This window comes from Haliotis rubra, unplaced genomic scaffold (assembly GCF_003918875.1).
Source record: "Haliotis rubra isolate DU_JTF1 unplaced genomic scaffold, ASM391887v1 Scf893, whole genome shotgun sequence".
Lineage (NCBI taxonomy): Eukaryota > Metazoa > Mollusca > Gastropoda > Lepetellida > Haliotidae > Haliotis > Haliotis rubra.
The window spans coordinates 185,229-208,515 of NW_025767627.1; the positions used below are offsets into that span (position 1 = coordinate 185,229).

Here is a 23,287-nt window from a genome sequence, read left to right on the forward strand (position 1 = left end):
CCAACGATTTGTGTAGATATCAACTTCTTTATCTAATAAAGACGAAGTTTAAAATAAATTCTTACTCAAAGCAGTTGATATCCAAAACAAGTGATATCAAAGAACTCATTGCAAAAAGCGAGCGTGCGTGGCTATTGGTTTGATATCAAATCTGGCTGAAAATCCTGAAACAGGGCCAAGTGTCTGACTGTTCCACCTGATTACCTGCACCCCTAACTGTAGAGAGACAAGCGCATATAAAACATAACATACACCACTAGCATGGTTTCCTTTCGGCACTTCAATCATTTTTGTCGTCGATTCTGTGTGTGAATATGAGTAACCACGTGCAGCTACAAACAACATATAAAAGTTTCGTTGCTCCTTTACTTTGCTTCAGATGCTGGTCCGATTGGGTTAATATGACCAATGTGTCTGTTTGGTGGGAGTTGGTGTTTCTGATGGACGTGGAATCTGCAGCTCTGCCTGTACCGCCTGTATCTGCAGAAAGCCATGGATTATTGTTTACTGAATATATTCCATCCACGACAAGATCACACGACACAATCGCGTCTGTAGCGGCAATGTATAGGGTTTTACGAAATTGTGGACTGTTTGTCCCAATTCTGAGCCTAGATTTCCGAAACGTTCGTAGCCCTACAAACTGTTTAAGCTCATTCTTAGCACATTGGCTACGATCAATTTTAAGAATTCTAAGGGCTACGAATGTTTCGAAAATCTAGGACTTGGTCGCTACGCGCATGTGTCTATACAAGGGAGGCAACTCCGTGAGGAACGTCATGGCGAGGTGGTTGCTATGGAATTCAATGTTTGATTGCCAGTATGAGGGGCACTGATGGGTGTTATCCGCGACAACGTTCTCTGTGTTAGCCACATTGTTGAGACTTCGTCTACTTCTTTCAAACAGTAGTCAGCAGAATATGACAATTCCACCGGACCCTACAAATTAGAAAGAACAAATCATCTACTTCTTATACGTCCTACCAGATGTCCAACTTGGAGAGAGTTTTTCATCTAATGTGTCTGTCCGGTCTACTCCCATTTGTGAGACTCCCAGTTGTGAGACAGTGGAGTCGGTAATTAGCAAAGAAAACACACCTTACTCCCCCTATCTGATAGAATGGATTAACCCCAGCTAATTATGGATTAGCTATTTAACTGAATCTTGTGGAGGTAACTTAATGAAACTCTAAAACATAAAGTAATTAACCTACTCAGATAAATGGCTTTAAAAAATAAACACTTTGTGTAGGTAACTTCGTAATCATTTGAAAGAGAAATGAATTTACCTATTCAGATTTACGTGTTTAAAAAATCTAGCAATAACTGTTGTAACTATAATTAATCCAAATGTATTTATTAACCTTTGACTGCTCTTTCCGATCACCATTATGGCAGGCTTTCAACAAGTAGAATATATCACCAGTTCACGATAATCTTTTTCAGTATTTCAGTATCTAATGAAAACAATAAATGCTCTTCAACGAACAATCTCTTCTGTGTTAATCAACTCATTAATGAACTATATGCCTCCTGTGGGTACTCTTCGGCAACAGGGCTGTTCCCACTTTCATCGTAGGGATGGGGAAGCACCACGTGTGTGCACTGAACCATTAATTAATGTGTCTCACAACTGGGAGTTCTCACAAATGGGGTCTGTACACATACAAGAATAGCCATGCAGCTGTCAAACCAATATAGGTGATTTAGGATTCGAACTTTGTATTTGTATGCCAGGTCCTGTTTTGCAAAGATGGAATTTTAGGGTGTCACTCGGTAGTTGAATTCCGCCAAGAATCACAAGAACAACAACACCATTTGGTCATTATATGTGCGTACCGATAGTTTTAGAGACAAGATTTGGAAAACACATCATTGTGAATTGATGCAAATTGTAGGCACAGAAACTTGAAAATGTATTTAAAACATTTTATTCTGAGAGTCCCAAAATAGAAAAGGCAGAAATTAAACAGTCAGGGCCTATATTTTCGAAGCTCTCTTAGCTTTAAGATAGTCGTAAGTGCCATACATTAACATTAACTTACGACTATCTTAGCGCTAAGAGTGCTTCGAAAATCTAGGCACAGGTGTTTGTCTGTAGAAGGCGTCATGAGGAGAATACCTGTTGTAAAGATGTGATCCGAACATAAACATATTTAAATGGAACACGAGCTGACAAAACCGCTTATAGTGATCAAACCTGCCGACATATTTGTAATTAGGAATACCATCACAGTCCCAGTAAACTACAACTCCGCTGCTTCCTTACACCGAGAATATGTTGATGTGATGCTTCATGTCAACATATCCCCGTGTGTCCACCATAAGGGGCGGTGGGGTAGCTTAGTGGTTAAAGCGTTGGCTCGTCACGCCGAAGACCCGGGTTCGAATCCCCACATGGGTACAATGTGTGAAGCCCATTTCTGGTGTCCCCCGCCGTGATGTTGCTGGAATATTGCTAAAAGCGGCGTAAAACCATACTCAGTCAGTCAGTCAGTCAGTCTACCATAAACCATTTTGAAAGCTTTACAGAGGGTTAGAACTAAGTAAACTTGATCTTAAACCTCTGAGAAATATTCGTGAGACAATTTTTCAGAAGAATGAGCATAGGCCTAGATTTTCGAAGCTCGCTTAGCGCTAAGATACCAAAAGTCGTAAGTGCCATACATTAACATTAACTTACGACTATCTTAGCACTCAGAGAGCTTCGACAATCTAGGCCCTGGCGTCTGGAGCTGTTGTCATGCTGCTCTACGTAAGGGAAGTTGAATAAAGGAAAGTTGAATAAAGGAAAGTTGAATAAAGGAAAGTTGAATAAAGGAAAGTTGAATAAAGGATAGTTGAATAAAGGAAAAGTTGAATAAAGGAAAGTTGAAATCATCCCGCTTGGCTTGTGGATGGTGTGTCTATGCTCAGTCTAAACATATGGCTACTTGTTCTTGTTCAGGTGTGTTCCACCAGTATTGATCAGTATCTGATCACACGACAAGCTCAAGTTAAACGTCTTAGACAAATTCACATTTTTTTCTTTCTTATATTTACTGGCAGTTCGATGAAAAAGTCCTATCCTATCCGTATACATAAAATATCCTGCAGCTAAACTTGAGCACAGCTGATTCTTGAGAGGCTGTCTGCCTCCTGCCTTAATGTCACTCAAAAAATTTAAATGATGTTACGAATGAGAAACCAACCAGCACTTAACTTATATCTTTTCAGTAAATTTCATATGGCATGTACTTCACGAGCGACCATATGAAGCGTTGTACAATCACAACCCCTTGCCCCAGACACTCTTCAGGTGAGACGGACGGAGGTTTAGGTGATGGTCTACGTGTTAGTGGTATAGCTGATGGTCCACGTGTTAGTGGAGGTATAGGTGATGGTCTACGTGTTTGTGGTGGTATAGATGATGGTGTACATGTAAGTGGTGGTATAGGTGATGGTCTACGTGTTAATGGTGGTATAGGTGATGGTCTACGTCTTACTGGCGGTATAGATGATGGTCTACGTGTTAGTGGTGATATAGATGATGGTCTACGTGTTAGTGGAGGTATAGATGTTGGTCTACGTGTTAGTGGCGGTATAGATGATGGTCTACATGTTAGTGGTGGTATAGATGATGGTGTACATGTTAGTGGTGGTATAGATGATGGTCTACTTGTCAGTGGAGGTACAGGTGTTGGTCTACGTGTTAGTGGCGGTATAGATGATGGTCTACATGTTAGTGGTGGTATAGATGATGGTGTACATGTTAGTGGTGGTATAGATGATGGTGTACGTGTTAGTGGAGGTATAGATGATGGTCTACATGTTAGTGGAGGTATAGGTGATGGTCTAAGTGTTAGTGGTGGTATAGATGATGGTCAACGTGTTAGTGGCGGTATAGGTGATGGTCTACGTGTTAGTGGCGATATAGATGATGGTGTACTTGTTAGTGGAGGTATAGGTGTTGGTCTACGTGTTAGTGGAGGTATAGATGAGGGTGTACTTGTTAGTAGAGGTATAGGTGATGGTCTACGTGTTAGTGGAGATATAGATGATGGTGTACTTGTTAGTGGCGGTATAGGTGATGGTCTACGTGTTAGTGGAGGTATAGATGATGGTCTACTTGTTAGTGGAGGTATAGGTGATGGTCTACGTGTTGGTGGTGGTATAGGTGATGGTCTACGTGTTAGTGGTGGTATAGATGATGGCCTACGTGTAAGTGGAGGTATAGATGATGTTGTACGTGTTAGTGGAGGTATAGGTGATGGTCTACGTCTTAGTGGTGGTATAGGTGATTGTCTACGTGTTAGTGGTGGTATAGGTGATGGTCTACGTGTTAATGGTGGTATAGGTGGTGTGCTACGTGTTAGTGGTGGTATAGGTGATGGTCTACGTTGGTATAGGTGATGGTCTATGTGTGACTGGACGTATAGATGATAGTCTACGTGTTAGTGGTGGTATAGGTGATGGTCTACGTGTTAGTGGAGGTATAGGTGATGGTCTACGTGTTAGTGGTGGTATAGGTGATGGTCTATGTGTTAATGGTTGAATAGATGATGGTCTACGTGTTAGTGGAGGTATAGGTGATGGTCTACGTGTTAGTTGAGGTATAGGTGATGGTCTACGTGTTAATGTTGGTATAGATGATGGTCTACGTGTTAGTGGCGGTATAGATGATGGTCTACGTGTAAGTGGAGGTTAAGATGGTGGTGTACTTGTTATTGGTGGTAAAGATGATGGTGTACGTGTTAGTGGTGGTATAGGTGATGGTCTACGTGTTAGTGGAGGTATAGGTGGTGTGCTACGTGTTAGTGGTGGTATAAATGATGGTCTACGTGTTAGTGGCGAAATAGATGATGGTTTAAGTGTTAGTGGCGATATAGGTGATGGTCTACGTGTTAGTGGAGGTATAGGTGATGGTCTACGTGTTAGTGGTGGTATAGGTGTTGGTCGACGTGTTAGTGGAGGTATAGATGATGGTGTACTTGTTAGTGGTGATATTGGTAATGGTCTACGTGTTAGTGGTGGTATAGATGATGGTCTACGTGTTAGTTGAGGTATAGGTGATGGTCTACGTGTTAATGATGGTATAGGTGATGGTCTACGTGTTAGTGGCGGTATAGATGATGGTCTACATGTTAGTGGTGGTATAGATGGTGGTCTACGTGTTAGTGGTGGTATAGATGATGGTCTACGTGTAAGTGGTGGTATAGGTGATGGTCTACATGTTAGTGGTTGTATAGATGATGGTCTACATGTTAGTGATGGTATAGATGATGGTCTACGTGTAAGTGGTGGTATAGGTGATGGTCTACGTGTAAGTGGTGGTATAGGTGATGGTCTACGTGTTAGTGGTGGTATAGATGATGGTCTACATGTTAGTGGTGGTATAGATGATGGTCTACGTGTTAGTGGTGGTATAGATGATGGTCTACGTGTTAGTGGTGGTATAGGTGATGGTCTACGTGTTAGTGGTGGTATAGGTGATGGTCTACATGTTAGTGGTGGTATAGGTGATGGTCTACGTGTTGTTAGTGGTGATATAGGTTAGTGGTGGTATACGTGTTAGTGTTAGTGGTGGTATAGGTGATGGTCTACGTTGTTAGTGGTGGTATAGGTGATGGTCTACGTGTTAGTGGTGGTATAGGTGATGGTCTACTTGTTATTGGTGGTATAGGTGATGGTCTACGTGTTAGTGGTGGTATAGGTGGTGATGGAGGTATAGGTGACGTGTTAATGGTGGTATAGATGATGGTCTACGTGTTAGTGGTGGTATAGGTGATGGTCTACGTGTTAATGGTGTGGGTCTACGTGTTAATGGTGGTATAGATGATGGTCTACGTGTTAATGGTGGTATAGATGATGGTCTACGTGTTAGTGGTGGTATAGATGATGGTCTACGTGTTAGTGGTGGTATAGGTGATGGTCTACGTGTTAGTGGTGGTATAGGTGATGGTCTACGTGTTAGTGGTGGTATAGGTGATGGTCTACGTGTTAGTGGTGGTATAGATGATGGTCTACGTGTTAGTGGTGGTATAGATGATGGTCTACGTGTTAGTGGAGGTATAGGTGATGGTCTACGTGTTAGTGGTGGTATAGATGATGGTCTACGTGTAAGTGGAGGTTAAGATGGTTGGGTACTTGTTATTGGTGGTAAAGATGATGGTGTACGTGTTAGTGGTGGTATAGGTGATGGTCTACGTGTTAGTGGAGGTATAGGTGGTGTGCTACGTGTTAGTGGTGGTATAGGTGATGGTCTATGTGTTAAAGGTTGAATAGATGTTGGTCTACGTGTTAGTGGCGGTATAGATGATGGTCTACGTGTTAGTGGAGGTACAGGTGATGGTCTACGTGTTAGTGGAGGTATAGATGATGGTCTACGTGTTAGTGGAGGTATAGGTGATGGTCTACGTGTTAGTGGAGGTATAGATGATGGTCTACGTGTTAGTGGTGGTATAGGTGATGGTCTACGTGTTAGTGGTGGTATAGGTGATGGTCTACGTGTTAGTGGTGGTATAGATGATGGTCTACGTGTTAGTGGATGTATAGGTGGTGGTCTACGTGTTACTGGTGGTATAGGTGATGGTCTACGTGTAAGTGGAGGCTTAGATGGTGGTGTACTTGTTATTGGTGGTAAAGATGATTGCGTGTACGTGTTAGTGGTGGTATAGGTGATGGTCTACATGTTAGTGGTGGTATAGGTGATGGTCTATGTGTTAATGGTTGAATAGATGTTGGTCTACGTGTTAGTGGCGGTATAGATGATGGTCTACGTGTTAGTGGAGGTGTAGGTGATGGTCTACGTGTTAGTGGTGGTATAGGTGATGGTCTACGTGTCACTGGTGGTATAGATGATGGTCTACGTGTTAGTGGAGGTATAGGTGATGGTCTACGTGTTAGTGGTGGTATAGATGATGGACTACGTGTTAGTGCATGTATAGTTGGTGGTCTACGTGTTACTGGTGGTATAGGTGATGGTCTACGTGTTAGTGGTGGTATAGATGATGGTCTACGTGTTATTGGTGGTATAGATTCTGGTCTACGTGTTAGTGGAGGTATACGTGACGTTCTACATGTTAGTGGTGGTATAGGTGATGGTCTACATGTTAGTGGTGGTATAGATGATGGTCTACGTGTTAGTGGTGGTATAGGTGATGATCTACGTGTTAGTGGCGGTATAGATGATTGTCTACGTGTTAGTGGTGGTATAAATTATGGTCTACGTGTTAGTGGTGGTATAGATGATGGTCTACGTGTTAGTGGTGTATAGGTATTGGTTTATATGTTAGTGGTGGTATAGGTGATGGTCTACGTGTTTGTGGTGGTATAGGTGATGGTGTACTTGTTAGTGGTGGTATAGGTGTTGGTCTATGTATTGGTGGTGGTATAGGTGATGTTCTACGTGTTAGTGGTGGTATAGATGATGGTCTACATGTTAGTGGAGGTATAGATGGTGGTCTACGTGTTAGTGGAGGTATAGGTGATGGTCTACGTGTTAGTGGTGTATAGGTATTGGTTTATATGTTAGTGGTGGTATAGGTGATGGTCTACGTGTTTGTGGTGGTATAGGTGATGGTGTACGTGTTAGTGGTGGTATAGGTGTTGGTCTATGTATTAGTGGTGGTATAGGTGATGTTCTACGTGTTAGTGGTGGTATAGATGATGGTCTACATGTTAGTGGAGGTATAGATGGTGGTCTACGTGTTAGTGGAGGTATAGGTGATGGTCTACGTGTTAGTGGAGGTATAGGTGATGGTCTGAGTTTAGTTTTACGCCACACTCAGCAATATTACAGCTATATGGCTGTTTCAAAGTTTGAAATTACTTTAATCTAGGACTATGCTAGGTTATGCTTGAGTTTCAACGCAGTTACATCTATTTCTCATGAACGTTTCATCAAGTCGGAAGTGACTTTCATCTATGTGTTGGAACCCTGTTGTAACAGTGGAGTTCTGGATTAAACAATTGAGACTTCGAGTTGATATTTCATGAATAAGAGGAGGCTTAGCCATACACCCACATCTCAAAACAATACAATGGCGGCGGTATGTAAATAATTGAGTCTGGACCACACAATCCAGTGATAAACAGACAAGAAGCATGAGCATCGATATTCGTAATTCGGATACGATGACATGTGTCAAACAAGTCATCGTATGGAACCACCCGATCCTGTCAGTCACCTCTTACGGCAAGCATGGGTTACTGAAGATCAGTTGTAACCCGGATCTTCACGAGTCTCTCAAACAAGGAAGACCAAGTTTGACGTCGCATGTTTCAGTTTTACGACGGTTTGTCACCATCTCGCTTTACAGATATTTTTCTAATTAGTACTACAGTGTACATTCGGCGCAAAGACACCAGAATCAAACAGGCATTTCTAATAGTAATATAGTAATCGTACTTTCCGATACTTTTTCAACTCCCTGGGGATCTTGCAGCCATGCTGCCTGTTAGGCGCAATAAACTATACACTCATATTGTCAGCAAATCCTCACGGGTACCCATTTTACAGCTAGGTGAACTGAGACAATATGAATCTAAGTATCTTGTCCAAGAATACTACGCAAATGTGCCCACATCGGACCCGAACCAAAGTGCCTCCACCGGGGATCGATCCCGGGCCTTCAACGTGATAGGCATACGCCTTACCACTGCACTACATTTGAACCCGGATCAGTGGATCCGGGCGCACATAGGGGACACGACACTGCACCGCAGACAACAAAGACGCCCGTACTATCGCCATACATTGCGTTTCAGAGAGAATCGCAATGCACTTTCTTCGAGTGTGTTAATCACAGTTAATATTGGAATATAGGCATAGAAGATGCACTCGTTTTAACATTCTACAAATGATTTAGGCGAAGGCGGTTACAACACCCCAAACAGAAGTCGGGTAATGGCCACTCCAGGGACGGGATATTTCCTTAGGTGTCCCCATTGTACAGTCCACCGACAACTTGTTGACGTGGTTGATACTGGACATCGCGCCCCGACGGCGTTGGGCGGTGCTCATTATATCAATCACTGGATTATTTGGAATACTGCTGTGGACGCATTTACAAACAGTCAACACAGTTTCATGTTCTTATAAATGTATCACGGAATCTCTTTGTCCCGTGTATGGCGGTCAGCTTTCCGCCGATCTGCACGTTTCAGGATCTCAGTTGTCTTCCCTCGACCCTATCCGCGTGACCACGTGACTAGGTAGTGACGAACTAAATGTGTAGAAATAAACAACATGGTTTTAACTCGTTCTGTACTTCCTGGTACTAACGTACGCTGTTCTGTACTTCCTGGTACTAACGCTGTTCTGTACTTCCTGGTACTAACGCTGTTCTGTAGTCCCTGGTACTAACGCTGTTCTGTACTCCCTGGTACTAACGCTGTTCTGTACTCCCTGGTACTAACGCTGTTCTGTACTCCCTGGTACTAACGTTGTTCTGTATTAACGCTGTTCTGTACTTCCTGGTACTAACGCTGTTCTGTACTCCCTGGTACTAACGCTGTTCTGTACCTCCTGGTACTAACGCTGTTCTGTACTTCCTGGTTCTAACGCTGTTCTGTACTTCCTGGTACTAACGCTGTTCTGTACTTCCTGGTACTAACGCTGTTCTGTACTTCCTGGTACTAACGTTGTTCTGTACTAACGCTGTTCTGTACTTCCTGGTACTAACGCTGTTCTGTACTTCCTGGTACTAACGCTGTTCTGTACTCCCTGGTACTAACGCTGTTCTGTACTTCCTGGTACTAACGCTGTTCTGTACCGCTGTTCTGTACTCCCTGGTACTAACGCTGTTCTGTGTACTGTACTTCCTGTACTTCCTGGTACTAACGCTGTTCTGTACTCCCTGGTACTAACGCTGTTCTGTACTTCCTGGTACTAACGCTGTTCTGTACTTCCTGGTACTAACGTTGTTCTGTACTAACGCTGTTCTGTACTTCCTGGTACTAACGCTGTTCTGTACTTCCTGGTACTAACGCTGTTCTGTACTTCCTGGTACTAACGCTGTTCTGTACTTCCTGGTACTAACGCTGTTCTGTACTTCCTGGTACTAACGCTGTTCTGTACTTCCTGGTACCTGTACTTCCTGGTACTAACGCTGTTCTGTACTTCCTGGTACTAACGCTGTTCTGTACTTCCTGGTACTAACGCTGTTCTGTACTTCCTGGTAATAACGCTGTTCTGTACTGCCTGGTACTAACGCCGTTCTGTAACGGTGTTTCCAAATATTGCCTTCAGCACCAGTGACTAGCTAGGCCATTACATTGTTCCCTATAGTAACCTTCTAGTTGGTAGCAACCTTACAGCCCACCGCTCCAAAGTTCACGTCTGAATCTCCTAATCAATTAATCACTTATTCAATGCTTGATCGATAGAGTAACACATTGTCCAATAAGCTCTCCGCCAGGTGGAGATGTTTTCTCAGCAGCTCTGCTAAGCTGTGCGAAATACAATGGCTAGCAACATGGCGAGATATTAATTAACATCGCCGGAACAGCTTCAAGGTGAACCGGTAGCGCACTCGCCGGTGTAGATTCACAACACCTGTCAAACTCGTCACGAGGGCATCCCCTAATGGAATCCCCTAGCTCGTATTATCCGAGCACGCTGATTGGCTGAAATTAATAATACGTCACGAAAAACGGGAAAACACTCATAACATTCCTCGCGTGCTCGCTCGGCGAAATCCACCCTCCTGCAGCTCGTGGAAGCTGCGTGCCGGTTTATGGGAAGACGGTGCAGCTGCCAGCGATCAGGTTTCATCAAGGGGGCCCCGATTGGCCCAACCTGCTTCCAAAAATACACCATGGCAGATATAACCCTTCGTCTCATTTGGTACAAACTTGGGGAGAGCTCTAGCAAGATGGCGGAAGCAGCAGCAACATGGTATTCCAAGCTTCGATGGGAAGATCATTTCTTGGATATTTTGTTGATAGGCTGGTTTTGTTGGTGTTCAGTGATTGTCATTGTCATCAACTCATTCGTATCTTTCGTGGGTCCTCTGCAACGTCGTCTGCCGTCGGAGACACTGCGTGCGAAGGAGGTCGGTGCCAAACCTGCACTTCCCAAGGCGCCCGGCATTGAAACCTGTCAGTGGTTTAACACAGCGCTAAACTGGTTTTACCTCCACTATTACCATTCTGCGGACTTCCTGGACGAGTGGATTAAGTCTCTCAATGAACAGATGACCAAACTAGGGGTAAGTAGAGCAAACCATTTAACATACATCCGAACTACTAGATTCAATCGCATTACAAATATTCATATAGCTAAAAAAATGCAACCCTAAGCAAGTGATGATGCTTGCACAAAAATCGTGAAAGCAATACCAGAGATCACACATATGTATGCAGTGACATTAGGAACTTTTTATGCATAGCCATGGTGAGTAGCAACATAGAAATATATTGTCACATTGCATATATCAACGCCTCTGAACAATGACATTATGTTCAGTAATACCCAGACATACACTGACTTTATGTAGTGTTATAGCATATATACACTGACGTTATGTAGTGTTATAGCATATATACACTGACGTTATGTAGTGTTATAGCATATATACACTGACGTTATGTAGTGTTATAGCATATATACACTGACGTTATGTAGTGTTATAGCATATATACACTGACGTTATGTAGTGTTATAGCATATACACACTGACGTTATGTAGTGTTATAGCATATATACACTGACGTTATGTAGTGTTATAGCATATATACACTGACGTTATGTAGTGTTATAGCAATACACTGACTTTATGTAGTGTAAGAACATATACACTGACATGTAGTGTAATAACATATATGTACTGGCATGATGTAGTGTAATAACATATGTACACTCGCATTATGTAGCTGCATACACCTTGTGAAGTGTACTGACATAGCTGTATGCACTGACATACAGTAGTATAATAACAGATATATACACTGGCATGCAGTAGTGTAATAACAGATATATACACTGGCATACAGTAGTGTAATAACAGATATATACACTGGCATACAGTAGTGTAATAACATATACACTGGCATACAGTAGTGTAATAACATATATATGCTGGCATAAAGTAGTGTAATAACAGATACATACACTGGCATACAGTAGTGTAATAAAAGATATATATATACTGGCATACAGTAGTGTAATAACAGATACATACACTGGCATACAGTAGTGTAATAACAGATATATATGCTGGCATACAGTAGTGTAATAACATATATATACTGGCATACAGTAGTGTAATAACAGATACATACACTGGCATACAGTAGTGTAATAACAACTGACTGACTGAGTTTAGTTTTACGCCGCTTTTAGCAATATTCCAGCAATATCACGGCGGGGGACACCAGAAATGGGCTTCACACATTGTGCCCATGTGGGGAATCGAACCCGGGTCTTCGACGTGACGAGACAACGCTTTAACCACTAGGCTACCCCACCGCCCAGTGTAATAACAAATATATATGCTGGCATACAGTAGTATAATAACAGATATATTCACTGGCATACAGTAGTGTAATAACATATATATATACTGGCATACAGTAGTGTAATAACATACATACACTGGCATACAGTAGTGTAATAACAGATATATATGCTGACATACAGTAGTGTAATAACAGATATATACTGGCATACAGTACTGTAATAACAGATACATAAACTGGCATACAGTAGTGTAATAACAAATATATATGCTGGCATACAGTAGTGTAATAACAGATATATACGCTGGCATACATTAGTGTAATAACAAATATATATGCTGGCATACAGTAGTATAATAACAGATATATACACTGGCATACAGTAGTGTAATAACACATATAAACACTGGAATACAGTAGTGTAATAACATATACACTGGAATACAGTAGTGTAATAACAGATATATATACTGGCATACAGTAGTGTAATAACAGATATATATATACTGGCATACAGTAGTGTAATAACAGATACATACACTGGCATACAGTAGTGTAATAACAGATATATATATACTGGCATACAGTAGTGTAATAACAAATACATACACTGGCATACAGTAGTGTAATAACAGATATATATGCTGGCATACAGTAGTGTAATAACAGATATATACACTGGCATACAGTAGTGTAATAACAGATATATACACTGGCATACAGTAATGTAATAACAGATACATACACTGGCATACAGTAGTGTAATAACAGATATATATGCTGGCATACAGTAGTGTAATAACAGATATATACACTGGCATACAGTAGTGTAATAACAGATATATACACTGGTGTACAGTAGTGTAATAATGTATACACTGGCATACAGTAGTGTAATAACATATATATACACTGGCATACAGTATTGTGATAACGGATACACTGGCATACAGTAGTGTAATAATGTATACACTGGCATACAGTAGTGTAATAACGTATACACTGGCATACAGTAGTGTAATAACGTATACACTGGCATACAGTAGTGTAATAACGTATACACTGACATACAGTAGTGTAATAAGGTATACACTGGCGTTCTGTGGTGTAATAACATATATACACTGGCATACAGTAGTATAATGACGTATATACTGGTATACAGTAGTGTAATAAGCGTATACACTGGTATACAGTAGTGTAATAACGTATACACCGGCATACAGTAGTGTATTAACATATACACTGGCGTTCTGTGGTGTAATAACTTATATACACTGGCATACAGTAGTGTGATAACATATATATACACTGGCATACAGTAGTGTAATAACGTATACACTGGCATGCAGTAGTGTAATAACGTATACACTGGCATTCTGAGGTGTAATAACAGATATACTCTGGCATACTGTAGTGTAATAACGTATACACTGACATTCTGTGGTGTAATAATACCTATGTATATATTGCCACAATGGACTGGCATACAGTAGTGTAATAACATATATACACTGGCATACAGTAGTGTAATAACATATATACACTGGCATACAGTAGTGTAATAACGGATATATGCACTGGCATACAATAGTGTAATAACGTATACACTGACGTTCTGTGGTGTAATAATACCTATGTATATATTTTATAATGGACTGGAATACAGTAGTGTAATAACAGATATATACACTGGCATACAGTAGTGTAATAACAGATATATACGCTGGCATACAGTAGTGTAATAACAGATATATACACTGGCATACAGTAGTGTAATAACAGATATATATGCTGGCATACAGTAGTGTAATAACAGATATATACACTGGCATACAGTAGTGTAATAACGGATATATACACTGGCATACAGTAGTGTAGTAACGGATATATACACTGGCATACAGTAGTGTAATAACGTGTTCACTGGCGTTCTGTGGTGTAATAATACATATGTATATACAGTGAAACCTGCCAACACCGGCACCTGTCTAATCCGGCATACTGTCAAAACCAGCATAAAATTTTGGTCCGGCCATTTTACAATGATTTTATGATCATTAATGTCTAATCCGGCACCCTGTCTAAACTGGCATTATATTTCTGTACCGTGGGGTTCCGGTTTAGACAGGTTTCACTGTATTGCCATAATGGAGTGCAATAACAATGTCTATTCACTCTTATTCTCACTATATATGTCTATATGTCAATATTGCCTACCCTATATTGTGTTATCAATATCAGTGAATTGTTACCGTGGTAGCGTCTTCAACAGCAGCAGGGCTGCTGTGTATTGTGTAACATGTGTACCAGTCGAGATCAGGATGTATATAATGAAACATGGGTACCAGTAAGTCACTCCAGGTTGTATATAATGAGTAACATGGGTACCAGTAAGTCACTCCAGGTTGTATATAATGAGTAACATGGGTACCAGTAAGTCACTCCAGGTTGTATATAATGAGTAACCTGTGTCATGAGATTAGGTGAAACATGGGTACCAGTAAGTCACTCCAGGTTGTATATAATGAGTAACATGGGTACCAGTAAGTGACTCCAGGATGTATATAATGAGTAACCTGTTGTAGCATGGGTACCAGTAAGTCACTCCAGGTTGTATATAATGAGTAACATGGGTACCAGTAAGTCACTCCAGGATGTATATAATGAGTAACATGGGTACCAGTAAGTCACTCCAGGATGTATATAATGAGTAACCTGTTGTAGCATGGGTACCAGTAAGTCACCCAGGTTGTATATAATGAGTAACATGGGTACCAGTAAGTCACCCAGGATGTATATAATGAGTAACCTGTTGTAGCATGGGTACCAGTAAGTCACTCCAGGTTGTATATAATGAGTAACATGGGTACCAGTAAGTCACTCCAGGTTGTATATAATGAGTAACATGGGTACCAGTAAGTCACTCCAGGTTGTATATAATGAGTAACATGGGTACCAGTAAGTCACTCCAGGATGTATATAATGAGTAACATGGGTACCAGTAAGTCACTCCAGGTTATATATAATGAGTAACATGGGTACCAGTAAGTCACTCCAGGTTGTATATAATGAGTAACCTGTTGTAGCATGGGTACCAGTAAGTCACTCCAGGTTATATATAATGAGTAACATGGGTACCAGTAAGTCACTCCAGGTTGTATATAATGAGTAACCTGTTGTAGCATGGGTACCAGTAAGTCACTCCAGGTTGTATATAATGAGTAACATGGGTACCAGTAAGTCACTCCAGGTTGTATATAATGAGTAACATGGGTACCAGTAAGTCACTCCAGGATGTATATAATGAGTAACCTGTTGTAGCATGGGTACCAGTAAGTCACTCCAGGTTATATATAATGAGTAACATGGGTACCAGTAAGTCACTCCAGGATGTATATAATGAGTAACCTGTTGTAGCATGGGTACCAGTAAGTCACTCCAGGTTGTATATAATGAGTAACATGGGTACCAGTAAGTCACTCCAGGATGTATATAATGAGTAACCTGTTGTAGCATGGGTACCAGTAAGTCACTCCAGGTTATATATAATGAGTAACATGGGTACCAGTAACCAGTTGTAAGTCACTCCAGGATGTATATAATGAGTAACCAGGTATGTAGCATGGCATGGGTACCAGTAAGTCACTCCAGGTTATATATAATGAGTAACATGGGTACCAGTAAGTCACTCCAGGATGTATATAATGAGTAACATGGGTACCAGTAAGTCACTCCAGGATGTATATAATGAGTAACCTGTTGTAGCATGGGTACCAGTAAGTCACTCCAGGTTATATATAATGAGTAACATGGGTACCAGTAAGTCACTCCAGGATGTATATAATGAGTAACCTGTTGTAGCATGGGTACCAGTCTCCAGGTTATATATAATGAGTAACATGGGTACCAGTAAGTCACTCCAGGATGTATATAATGAGTAACCTGTTGTAGCATGGGTACCAGTAAGTCACTCCAGGTTGTATATAATGAGTAACATGGGTACCAGTAAGTCACTCCAGGTTGTATATAATGAGTAACATTGGTACCAGTAAGTCACTCCAGGATGTATATAATGAGTAACCTGTTGTAGCATGGGTACCAGTAAGTCACTCAAGGTTATATATAATGAGTAACATGGGTACCAGTAAGTCACTCCAGGATGTATATAATGAGTAACCTGTTGTAGCATGGGTACCAGTAAGTCACTCCAGGTTGTATATAATGAGTAACATTGGTACCAGTAAGTCACTCCAGGTTGTATATAATGAGTAACATGGGTACCAGTAAGTCACTCCAGGTTGTATATAATGAGTAATCTGTTGTAGCATGGGTACCAGTAAGTGACCCAGGTTGTGTACAAAGAGTAGCCACAATGATTGTTTACCTGTGTGCGGTGATTGTTTACCTTGCTGTGCAGGGTTTAAATGACTCGTGATTCTTGCGTATTTGACACAACAATTTTCTAAAAGACTCTCAAAATATTACCACACGAGTCAAGCTTCACGCAAGTTTTATGAGTGAACCTCGGAAGTTAGTTCCATAAAATCGATTTGATAAGAAACAATGATAGCTTTCGTTTCATTGCAAACTGTATGGGAAACGCTCGTAATATTTACAGAAAGTATGGGAACACCGATTGGCTAAAAATAGAGTAAATGCGGTAAAGATACCTGCCCATAGCAGTTGAGTATGTCATTCATAATATTTAGACAGCCAATAGCAGTTGAATACGTCATTCACTATGTTTAGACTATGTTTCGGTCATTTAACATTGTCAGCCCTGCTATGAATCAACGGTCGTGTGACTCGTTTTTCGGTAATGAAAGCGAGAAAAACTAATCTTCTGGCATTTTCAATGATGAGCACTAAAACCAACTGCAAAATCATGACCTGTGATGTGTGCATTCGGGCAAAAAATAAATCTAACCCCTTTACATTTGCTTGTCAAACTTTTCAGAAGTCGACCTTAACAAGACATCATGCTTCTTAAGATCACCTTGACGCAGTTAAACTTCCCAAAATGCAACAGCATTGACTGATGTTCACATAAACAAATGCGCACTGTTAATGTCATGGCTCCAAAAATATCCCTGCTGATACTTTTAAAGATTTGATGAATCTACAATTTATCAATGGTGTAGAACACTGCGGTAACTTAAACAGACATGGTCATGTGATTGAGGAATCGATCTTCCTTTTATATGCAAGAACAGCAAATTGAAGCCATATAGAGCAGTCCACACATTGGCCTTATGTTGGATGAGACCTGTGACATCGCCATAGAAAAAAAGCTTACAATTTATGTCAGGTATATTGATGGTGAACTCTCTGGGTGAACCCGCTGGTATACAGTATATTGATGGTGAACTCTCTGGGTGAACCCGCTGGTATACAATATATTGATGGTGAACTCTCTGGGTGAACTCTCTGGTATACGGTATATTGATGGTGAACCCGCTGGTATACAGTATATTGATGGTGAACTCTCTGGGTGAACCCGCTGGTATACAGTATATTGATGGTGAACTCTCTGGGTGAACCCGCTGGTATACAGTATATTGATGGTGAACTCTCTGGGTGAACTCTCTGGTATACAGTATATTGATGGTGAACCCGCTGGTATACAGTATATTGATGGTGAACTCTCTGGGTGAACCCGCTGGTATACAGTATATTGATGGTGAACTCTCTGGGTGAACTCTCTGGTATACAGTATATTGATGGTGAACCCGCTGGTATACAGTATATTGATGGTGAACTCTCTGGGTGAACCCGCTGGTATACAGTATATTGATGGTGAACTCTCTGGGTGAACCCGCTGGTATACAGTATATTGATGGTGAACTCTCTGGGTGAACCCGCTGGTATACAGTATATTGATGGTGAACTCTCTGGGTGAACCCGCTGGTATACAGTATATTGATGGTGAACTCTCTGGGTGAACCCGCTGGTATACAGTATATTGATGGTGAACTCTCTGGGTGAACCCGCTGGTATACAGTATATTGATGGTGAACTCTCTGGGTGAACCCGCTGGTATACAGTATATTGATGGTGAACTCTCTGGGTGAACCCGCTGGTATACAGTATATTGATGGTGAACTCTCTGGGTGAACCCGCTGGTATACAGTATATTGATGGTGAACCCGCTGGTATACAGTATATTGATCGTGAACTCTCTGGGTGAACCCGCTGGTATACAGTATATTGATGGTGAACCTGCTGGTATACAGTATATTGATGGTGAACTCTCTGGGTGAACCCGCTAGTATACATTATATTGATGGTGAACTCTCTGGGTGAACCCGCTGGTATACAGTATATTGATGGTGAACTCTCTGGGTAAACCCGCTGGTATACAGTATATTGTAGTTTGTTATGATTGAATTGAACAGTGGAAAATATATGTTTATTAAATAATCATATATATGACAATGCAGCAGAAAACAGCAACATCTTTTCAAAACTCTTGTTTTCTGATTTACACAAAGAAATATAACACTAAAATTTTCATGACTCCAAATATTGAAAATGACTCTCAAAAATAATTACGTTGAGTCACCATGACTCCTATTTTTCAAAGTCTGTGTAAAACCCTGGTTGTGGTGACTGTCTACCTGGCTGTGGTGACTGTCTACCTGGCTGTGGTGACTGTCTACCTGGTTGTGGTGACTGTCTACCTGGCAGTGGTGACTGTCTACCTGGTTGTGGTGACTGTCTACCTGGCTGTGGTGACTGTCTACCTGGCTGTGGTGACGATTGTTTACCTGGCTGTGGTGATTGTTTACCTGGCTGTGGTGATTGTTTACCTGGCTGTGGTGACTATTTACCTGGCTGTGGTGATTTTACCTGGCTGTGGTGATTGTTTACCTGGCTGTGGTGATTGTTTACCTGGCTGTGGTGATGGTTTACCTGGCTGTGGTGATTGTTTACCTGGCTGTGGTGATTGTTTACCTGGCTGTGGTGATTGTTTACCTGCCTGTGGTGATGGTTTGGCTGTGGTGATTGTTTACTGGTGTGGTGATTGTTTACCTGGCTGTGGTGATTGTTTACCTGGCTGTGGTGACTATTTACCTGGCTGTGGTGATTTTACCTGGCTGTGGTGATGGTTTACCTGGCTGTGGTGATTGTTTACCTGGCTGTGGTGATTGGTTTGGTGGCTGTGGTGTGGTGATTGTTTACCTGGCTGTGGTGATGGTTTACCTGGCTGTGGTGATTGTTTACCTGGCTGTGGTGATTGCTGTGGTGATTGTTTACCTGGCTGTGGTGATTGTTTACCTGGCTGTGGTGATTGTTTACCTGGCTGTGGTGATTGTTTACCTGGCTGTGGTGATTGTTTACCTGGCTGTGGTGATTGTTTACCTGGCTGTGGTGATGGTGTTTACCTGGCTGTGGTGATTGTTTACCTGGCTGTGGTGATGGTTTACCTGGCTGTGGTGATTGTTTACCTGGCTGTGGTGATTGTTTACCTGGCTGTGGTGATTGTTTACCCTGGCTGTGGTGATTGGTTTACCTGGCTGTGGTGATTGTTTACCTGGCTGTGGTGATTGTTTACCTGGCTGTGGTGATTGTTTACCTGGCTGTGGTGATTGTTTACCTGGCTGTGGTGATTGTTTACCTGGCTGTGGTGATTGTTTACCTGGCTGTGGTGATTGTTTACCTGGCTGTGGTGATTGTTTACCTGGCTGTGGTGATTGTTTTACCTGGCTGTGGTGATTGTTTACCTGGCTGTGGTGATGGTTTACCTGGCTGTGGTGGCTGTGGTTGTTTACCTGGCTGTGGTGATTGTTTACCTGGCTGTGGTGATTGTTTACCTGGCTGTGGTGATTGTTTACCTGGCTGTGGTGATTGTTTACCTGGCTGTGGTGATTGTTTACCTGGCTGTGGTGATTGTTTACCTGGCTGTGGTGATTGTTTACCTGGCTGTGGTGATTGTTTACCTGGCTGTGGTGATTGTTTACCTGGCTGTGGTGATTGTTTACCTGGCTGTGGTGATTGTTTACCTGGCTGTGGTGATTGTTTACCTGGCTGTGGTGATTGTTTACCTGGCTGTGGTGATTGTTTACCTGGCTGTGGTGATTGTTTACCTGGCTGTGGTGACTATTTACCTGGCTGTGGTGATTTTACCTGGCTGTGGTGATTGTTTACCTGACTGTACCAGTTGATTGTTTACATGTAATCCTGTTTAATTCAGTCATGGTTCTCACCTTTAATAGCAACTAGAAACATATGTTTCCCACCTATAAATTGATGAGCTATAATACCAGAGTTATTCAGAGTCATGTTTTATTGAACTTTCTTGGAAGTAATGAGTGCAACTCTTTCGGTCATGGTAAAGGAATTTGCCATTTTGCCAAATACTCCTCTCTCCACCAAGATAATTGTGGGTCTGTGTAGGAGATGATGTATAAACACATCGCCTGACAATGGAAAGGTCACCTGAAGAAATAGACGCCAGCTTCAGCATCGTCAGTGAGATATAGACGAGGAGGAAATCGGGGCCGAACAGAACCAATCTACAGCATTTTCCTCAGCCCAACTAGAAGTCAATATGCGATTTTTATATTTTTTTACTTTGATAAAGGAAGGCAGGGGTGCTCCAGCAAATTGCTTCCGAATGTATTCTAGTATCCATGGAAACAAATTAAACACTATGAATAAGCCACAAAGGATTTTGGATAAACAAGATTATTGTAGATGCTGAAGAGCTTCCATGAAGTTAAACAAAAGCTGGATTAACCCTCATCTGTATTAGCTGAAAAGCTTCGTGTGAAAGGCATCAGTTGAAGGGCATAGGTTGCTCATTGTCAGACAGGATAGTGTGGTATGGATACACTGCATTTCCTGTACACTTCCTTCCCATCTGATATTTTCTTGAAGGATAAATCTCCAAATAATGTACCTGGAACTTAAGCTGAATAAAGTGTTCATGTCTCGCAACATTTACCACATTAGGAAGCTTGGTGCCGTCATTTTACAAGTCGCACATCCAGCAGGTTCCCTGTCTGTAGGGATGGGGATGATGGGGAAACACATGTACTGTGTGTAGCAGCAGCAGCAGCAGCCCCTGCCAGAGAGTTGACTCAAGCAGAAACATCACAACCCATACTTACCATAGCTCAGTTATTTCAGGTTTCAGAGATTCTACAGTTTCTGTAGTACTGGCCAGTGTTACCTTCATAGCTGGAGATTCCTGGCAGCATGGAGAACCGACGCCGCCGTTAGACCAAACCAGCAGTTCCCTGCCACATTTGGTGAGACGGGAAAACTAGTCTAGGTTACAAGGTGGTGTAATCATCTTAACAACTGTAAAGCCTGCTTCCCCCTGCCTCCTTATCCCCCCACCTCCATATCCCCCTCCACCCTCCTCACCCCCCTTATCCTCAGCTGATGCAGGCAGGTAGATCCCCAGCATATTGCATCCTTCAGACAGTGCGGCTTCAGTTAGCAGAAATCATTTATCACTTTTTGTGCTTCAGACGGCTGGAAATCGTATTTAGGTCCTTGTGGAAAAAGGGTTATGTCACCAATGTTATGTTGAGGTTCTGTGATACAAGGGATATATCACCAATGTTATGTTGAGGTTCTGTGTGATATAAGGGATATATCACCAATGTTATGTTGAGGTTCTGTGATACAAGGGATATATCACCAATGTTATGTTGAGGTTCTGTGATACAAGGGATATATCACCAATGTTATGTTGAGGTTCTGTGTGATACAAGGGATATATCACCAATGTTATGTTGAGGTTCTGTGTGATACAAAGGATATACAACCAATGTTATGTTGAGGTTCTGTGTGATACAAAGGATATATCACCAATGTTATGTTGAGGTTCTGTGTGATACAAGGGATATATCACCAATGTTATGTTGAGGTTCTGTGTGATACAAGGGATATATCACCAATGTTATGTTGAGGTTCTGTGATACAAGGGATATATCACCAATGTTATGTTGAGGTTCTGTGTGATACCAGGGATATATCACCAATGTTATGTTGAGGTTCTGTGATACAAGGGATATATCACCAATGTTATGTTGAGGTTCTGTGTGATACCAGGGATATATCACCAATGTTATGTTGAGGTTCTGTGTGATACAAGGGATATACAACCAATGTTATGTTGAGGTTCTGTGTGATACAAAGGATATATCACCAATGTTATGTTGAGGTTCTGTGTGATACAAGGGATATATCACCAATGTTATGTTGAGGTTCTGTGATACAAGGGATATATCACCAATGTTATGTTGAGGTTCTGTGTGATACAAAGGATATATCACCAATGTTATGTTGAGGTTCTGTGTGATACAAGGGATATATAACCAATGTTATGTTGAGGTTCTGTGATACAAAGGATATATCACCAATGTTATGTTGAGGTTCTGTGTGATACCAGGGATATATCACCAATGTTATGTTGAGGTTCTGTGTGATACAAAGGATATATAACCAATGTTATGTTGAGGTTCTGTGTGATACAAAGGATATATCACCAATGTTATGTTGAGGTTCTGTGTGATACAAAGGATATATCACCAATGTTATGTTGAGGTTCTGTGTAATACAAGGGATATATCACCAATGTTATGTTGAGGTTCTGTGTGATACAAGGGATATATCACCAATGTTATGTTGAGGTTCTGTGATACAAGGGATATATCACCAATGTTATGTTGAGGTTCTGTGTGATACAAGGGATATATCACCAATGTTATGTTGAGGTTCTGTGTGATACAAGGGATATATCACCAATGTTATGTTGAGGTTCTGTGTGATACAAGGGATATATCACCAATGTTATGTTGAGGTTCTGTGTGATACAAGGGATATATAA

The 23,287-nt window shown here is 41.4% G+C and overlaps 1 protein-coding gene across 1 annotated transcript in view; it reads left to right on the forward strand.

Annotated features, from left to right (window-relative positions):
* The first annotated feature begins 10,634 nt into the window (after nt 1-10,634).
* LOC124263671 (phospholipid transfer protein C2CD2L-like) overlaps nt 10,635-23,287 on the forward strand; it is a 106,391-nt gene continuing 93,738 nt past the window's right edge. The window contains exon 1 of the mRNA XM_046698329.1: nt 10,635-11,192. Within this exon, the coding sequence (XP_046554285.1) occupies nt 10,719-11,192 (474 nt within the window). The 5' untranslated portion in view covers nt 10,635-10,718. The remainder of the gene's footprint in view (nt 11,193-23,287) is intronic.